This window comes from Copadichromis virginalis, linkage group LG22 (genome assembly GCF_057382275.1).
Source record: "Copadichromis virginalis isolate Kocher_CV1m ecotype Utaka linkage group LG22, C_Virginalis_male_GT1.1, whole genome shotgun sequence".
Taxonomy (NCBI): Eukaryota; Metazoa; Chordata; class Actinopteri; order Cichliformes; family Cichlidae; genus Copadichromis; species Copadichromis virginalis.
Window position 1 is genome coordinate 32275437 of NC_140638.1, and position 6068 is coordinate 32281504.

The window sequence follows — 6068 nt, forward strand, 5'->3', positions numbered from 1 at the left end:
TTTTAATACAAAAAACATGCATAAACATGCTCATTATTCCTGATATTGTCACAACTGGACATCAGACTTCATCAGGAAGCCAGTGGGGATTTGGCAAATGGCACTAGAGGCCAACTTCAATCCTATAGCACAAATCACCATCAAGTGTGGGATCTACCAAGGAGATGCTGTGTCCCAACTGCTGTTCTGGATCAGTCTGAACCCACTCAGTGAGATCATTGACAAGACTGTCTATGGAATGGAGCAGGTGAGCGGCTCCAGCAGATCCCAGAACAAATAACTCTGAGAACTCTGTCCAGAAGAGCACAGTCCAAGTCGTAGAGGACACGGGGTTGAAAGACTGCCCTCGGGGGTGAGAGACCATCAGTGCAGTGAATATAGAAAAGCATGGCCTTGCCTCACTATTACCTATACAGCACTGACCTTACAGACAGACTCCAGAAAGATGTGACCAATGTGAAAAACATAGAGCTGAGGGTGGGGAATGGCATTCATGTGAATTTCAGCGGAGGGGGAAAAGACAGCAATGCAGCAGCAGATAGAGTCTCACTTCCACTTTCATTTGTCATTACATGCCCTCAGGCTGAAATTAACATTTGCTTCTAAAAGTACCAAACATGCACAGGGCTCCATTACAAATGAAGCAACAGCAGGCAATCACATTGCCAATGAACCCATCAAAATTTTCGAAATGGTTACGGTTGACCACGCTCGTGTCTCACCCATCAGGACATAAAGAGATGTTATTTCCCTTCGCAACCACAACTCAATCTAAGCATTTGCAGTGGCCACATTCTTATCTGAGCAGCGCAATATACAGCCCATCATCACCATGAAATATTCAGCTGCAGCCCACTGTGTGCTGTATTCCTGCAGGAAGCTGACAGATTGCCCAGTATTATGAAGAAAGTCATGTCAGTCAAATTTTTCTCTTCACTTCATTTCTCTATTTTAGTGAAAGGAAAGTTTTGCTTTCTGGCAATATAGTACAGTGTGTACCAGTTTAGACAGAACTAGCCCTCACATGCACTCTCTGTACTTTCGAGATGTCCTCTTCCACCCCCAATCACTCAACCTCAGCTCAGAGGCTCTGAAGATGCAACGAGGTCTGCCGGGCAGTCCAACACCCCGTTTCATCAGCCAAAAGTCTTCATTACCAGAGGCCGACCTGCGAAAGAAAATCCACAGAGAATATGAGGCAAAGGAAAGAAAACAAAGATGAGTAGAGGTATAGTCTCCAATTAGACACTTAATTTACAAGATTCTGAGTGGAAATTGCAACAATTAAATCACAGAATACTGAATCAGCTCAGAGCAAATGAACCAAAAAGCCAATGCTTAATAAGAAACCTGATAAATTCAATGAAAACAACCAAATTTAGAGAACATTAATGATCATTTGTCACATTGAGAGGTCTTAGGCTAACCCACTGTGGTTATTTCTGAAAGTGACGTTGCTATGGTGCTGAGGTAATTAAGTTTCCTTATTAGAAACGCTTCAGGTAGTATTGAAAAGAAAAGAGAATGAGACCTTCTTATATTTATAAAGTTAACTGATGAATCTGAATAATTGAAGCTCAGTCAATCATTTTCTGAAACACTTCAGTGTTTTCTCTTCAGAAAAACTAAAGAATGTTTTTCTGAACAATTTCAGCTGATCACATGTGCTATTAAAAAAAAGAAGTATTTTTAGGGTAGGCACAATTTGTATGGTTAAAGACCTAATTGTTCATTATTGCAATAATGCCAAAAACACATGAGCTTCTTATATTTTAATTACTCTCATGCAGTGGCGTCGTTAGGCCTATTTTAGGGGTGCTGAAGCCTCCCTAAAATATTCTTAAGCCCCCCTAAATAATTTGGTGGTTTTTTTTTTTTTTTTTTTTTTTTAACTTATTCGATTTTTTTTTTACAGAACTTGCAGACAAATTCAATATAAAGATGCAGGAATATGAGTTTAAAGAAATAATAATATAAACCTGTCGCTATTCACACAAATATGATCATAACTCGGTTGGTCCCTTTCGCTTTACATTGTTAAGGTAGCGTCAGTGCTTCGTTATCCAATCCCTTCCAGTTGTTCACAGGGGACATCCACATGACTGAAAATCCAGTCCTCGTTTTCACTGCTACTTTACACTCCGCTCGTATACACCTGCAGAAACACTAGCGTGCATGTGGCAAACGGCAAGAAATCATGGATATACGCAAGTTTTTCAAGAAAGTAAGTCTTCATCACTGGCTGGTAGTAACAATTAGTTAGCTCCAGCTAACAGCAGAGAGTCCCATGTAAATAATGAACCAGGTGCTCCCCATTTTGTAAATAAAAACCTGGCTAGCGCACTAAGTTAAATTGTTAGCATAATGTTAATTTCTGTCACTCGTTTTAGCTCTGAAAAATCCAGCTGAGCTCATTCAGGTATGGTTATCATCAGTGGAAATAATAATAATCACTCCATCCCCATTAACCTGTAGGAGTCAGGGCAGAGGAGCACAGAGAGGCAGAGGGGAGAGACGTCTGCTGGAGAGGTGAGTCAAAGGATGGAGTCATTTGTGATGGAGACAGTCTGATTAGAATTTTATGGGACTCAATATGGATATGAAATATGAAACATTTCAGTCACGGTACAACATATAAGACCTGTTTAACTTGAGCTTTTATTTAGGAGAGTCAAGGTTAGAAAGTGGAGAGAGCAAAGAGAGATATATATATATAAGTCAAATTAGCCTGACTCACATATTTTTGAGGGTTCTATTTTAATATTACTTCAATTCAAGTAATTTAGTAATATTTTTCAGGGCTTTAAATTGCAACCATTTTAGTCACATGCGTGCTCAAAATATAATGTTTGTAACTTCAAAATATTTGGGAGCAACAAATTACTGTGGAGCGGGAGCAGAAGTCATGATATTAGCAATTTACATTACAATTCAGTATGTTTTAATGTATCTTGAAGGGTGAGGCAGAAGGAGTGGCTGAGGGAGAAAAAGGTCAACAGGCAAGTTCAAGTCAGAGAGAGCAAGGAGAGACAGAGGAGCTGCAGCAAATAGATCGAGAGGCAGAGGAAGATCAAGTTATTACAGAGAGAGGAGAGCAAACAGGCCAAGAGAGGGAAAATGATGAAGCAGCTGCAGCAACTCATTCTACTACAGGGTTTGATTTAGGTGACAAAGACACAGGGCCCAGACAGGTGAAGCTGAAGAGCTATCCACATGATACTTTTGGTACACAGAAGCGAGCATTTAACCACAGCTGGTTTGAAAAGCACAACTGGTTAGAATATTCAGTCAACCAGAATGCAGCTTTCTGCTTCCCATGTAGAGTGTTTGGCAAAAACATCAAACATGATAGTTTAGTCAGTAACGGTTGCAAGAACTGGAAGAAAGCTTTAGTCATCTTTGGCAAGCATGAGATGGCACAAACACATAAGGACAGTGTTGTTACATGGAAAAGCTACCAGGGAACTAGCAAACAGGGAAACGTTGCACAGATGATAGCAACTGCAAATGTGAGTGAGATAGTCGAAAGAAGAGAGTATCTCAGACGAATTGTTGCAGTCACCTCTATGTTAGGGAGACAGGGACTCCCTTTTCGTGGTCATGATGAAGGTGAAGACAGCCCAAACAGAGGGAATTTTCTTGCGTGCATGGAGCTTTTGAAGGAGTTTGATCCTTTTCTTCAAAAACATAATCCCCCATCAAATGCACAGTATATCTCACCAACATCCCAGAATGACATGATTGACTGTTGTGCCCAGGAAGTTACTAGTGTCATTGTATCTGAAATGACAAAGTCTAAAGTCTATTCCATCATGGTGGATGAGGCAAGGGATAAAAAGGCAGAGCATTTAGCTGTTTGTGTCAGGTACGTGTCAGAGGGGGCAGTGAAGGAGCGTTTCCTTGCACTTGCAGAGATAAAATCATTTGATGCCCAGTCCATTGCAAATGAGATTCAGCAGCAGATCCAAAACTATGGTCTTGCAGAGCTTAAGTGTGTAGCACAAACATATGATGGTGCAGCCGTTATGAGTGGCTCCACTGGAGGTGTACAAGCACATTTTAGAAGGCTCCATCCTGAGGCTATCTATGTGCATTGTTATGCTCATCAACTCAACCTGGTTTTGTGCAATACTTGCAAGGCTGTCCCAGAGGCTGTGGAGCTTTTCAGCTTGTTGGAGTGTGTGTATTCTTTCTTCAGCACCTCCCTAGTCAATCATCATAAGTTCATGGAGACTCAGGCAAAGCTTGGATTGACAAAAACTGAGCTTGTGCAACTTTCAAACACTCGCTGGGCATGTCAGTTGCGATCAATCAGTGCAGTTCTTGAGACATTGCCTGCCATTTTGGAGTGCCTATCTGCAATTGGATCCCCCATAGCTGTTGGTCTCAGAGCAAAGCTCTACAAGTTCTCAGCAGTCTATGCACTACTGATGTTTCAGTCGATTCTGTCTGTAACCGAAGGACTCCACAAATTCCTGCAGAAAGAGACTTTAGACCTGGCAGAAGCTTTTATCTGCAAACAAGCTGTGTGTGACACACTTAAGGGCAAACACTCAGATGCATTTGCTACAGAGCTGTATGAGAAAACCAAGGCCCTGTGTAACACCCACAGTATCCCTGAACCAGGTGCCAAGACAAGGCACAAACAGAGGAAAATGGAGGATTTTGTCCTGGAGGCAACTGTGGGTTCACGCACTGAATTGAACAACTCAGACACATTGAAAAGAGAGTTACTTTTCCCTTGTGTGGATCGGATGGTTGGCGAGCTTGATCAAAGATTTTGCAGTGTAGATGCAGGGCTGCTAAAAGGCGTCCAGGCATGCAGTCCTAAATCTGAGAACTTCTTGAGTGAACCACACTTGAATGAACTTGCAAAGCACTACAGACTTGACCTGAAAAAAGAGGAGGTTCTGGTGGCCAGAAACTTTCTTACCCGGAAAACAGAGGCTGGATGTCCACCCAAAAATATGTTGTCTGTGTACAACCTCCTTGATTCAGACATGTTTCCCTCTCTGAAGGCAACCATCCAAGTTGCCCTAACAGTGCCTGTCAGCAGCTGCTCGTGCGAACGGTCCTTTAGTGCACTGCGTCGGCTGCACTCCTGGCTGCGTCAAACAATGGGTCAGAAAATACTTCACAGTCTTGCAGTCATGTCTATTGAAAAAGACACGCTTCAGCATCTGAGTCACAACAGAGTGATTGACCGATTTGCCACTCTTAAAAACAGACGTCATTCTTTGATGCTTCCACCCACCAAGTAACTGGTGATTGCAGCCAGAAAAATGTACTTTTTTATTTTCAGTTTTTTTCTTGTTATTGATGCAGCAAACACATTTCCTCTGTTTTTTTGTTGTACTGTATTATAAAGCAGACTGAAATAAAACAATAGATCTATTGGTGGCCTAGGATGTTTAATCTGTCCAAAAAAGTAGGAAAACAATTTCTCAGTCTTTGTTTTCTGTTTGTGAAATTTTGTGCTCATTCACTACGTTCGTTCATGTCGTGTGCATCTCTTGGGGGCTAAGCCCCCCCTGTCCTTAAAACCTAGTGACACCCCTGCTCTCATGTTTGGCTAATGTTGCTTTAGTCTTACATCACAGCCCTCTGAACACTCTGAAACAACTTTGAGTGCTGGCAGGAGGTCAACAGGAGCTTCTACTGGAAGAGAACTAAACTTTGAACTACAAAGTTATATCAAGACTAGTTTTCAGTTGAAGCAGCGGGGATGTGAAATTCCAAACCAGTCAACCAGGAATTCTTTGCTGCTGAGTTTAGACACTTTGAAAGAGTTTGAAAACATGGCTTGAGGCTACTATTGTAACTGTTGTGCAAGTAGGCGCTAACTCAAACTTCAGTTCACACTTAGGTTTATAGTTCACACTTTAATTCTGAACAAAGTTTGCAGTCCTCAGAATGACTACACTAGAACATCCTGACCACCTGCACACAGAGCCTTTAAGCCCTGTATGGTGGAAGGTGGGGCCTCCATGGATCCATCTTTTTTGTTCAGCACATCCTACAGTTGCTCGATTGGGTTAAAAGATAGAGGGAAAAAATGAAAATAGCAA

At 41.7% G+C, this 6068-nt stretch overlaps 1 protein-coding gene across 1 annotated transcript; it reads left to right on the forward strand.

The window, feature by feature from the left end:
- Nucleotides 1-3364: 3364 nt before the first annotated feature.
- LOC146683680 (zinc finger MYM-type protein 1-like) lies at nucleotides 3365-5394 on the forward strand. Its single transcript, XM_085446605.1, has one exon. It carries the CDS (start codon nucleotides 3414-3416, stop codon nucleotides 5259-5261), a length of 1848 nt encoding a protein of 615 aa, XP_085302731.1. The 5' UTR covers nucleotides 3365-3413; the 3' UTR covers nucleotides 5262-5394.
- The last annotated feature ends 674 nt before the right edge of the window (nucleotides 5395-6068 follow it).

Coding starts and splice junctions, on each gene's coding strand:
- LOC146683680 (XM_085446605.1), top strand. CDS start 3,414: ATGGCACAAACACATAAGGACAGTGTTGTTACATGGAAAAGCTACCAG.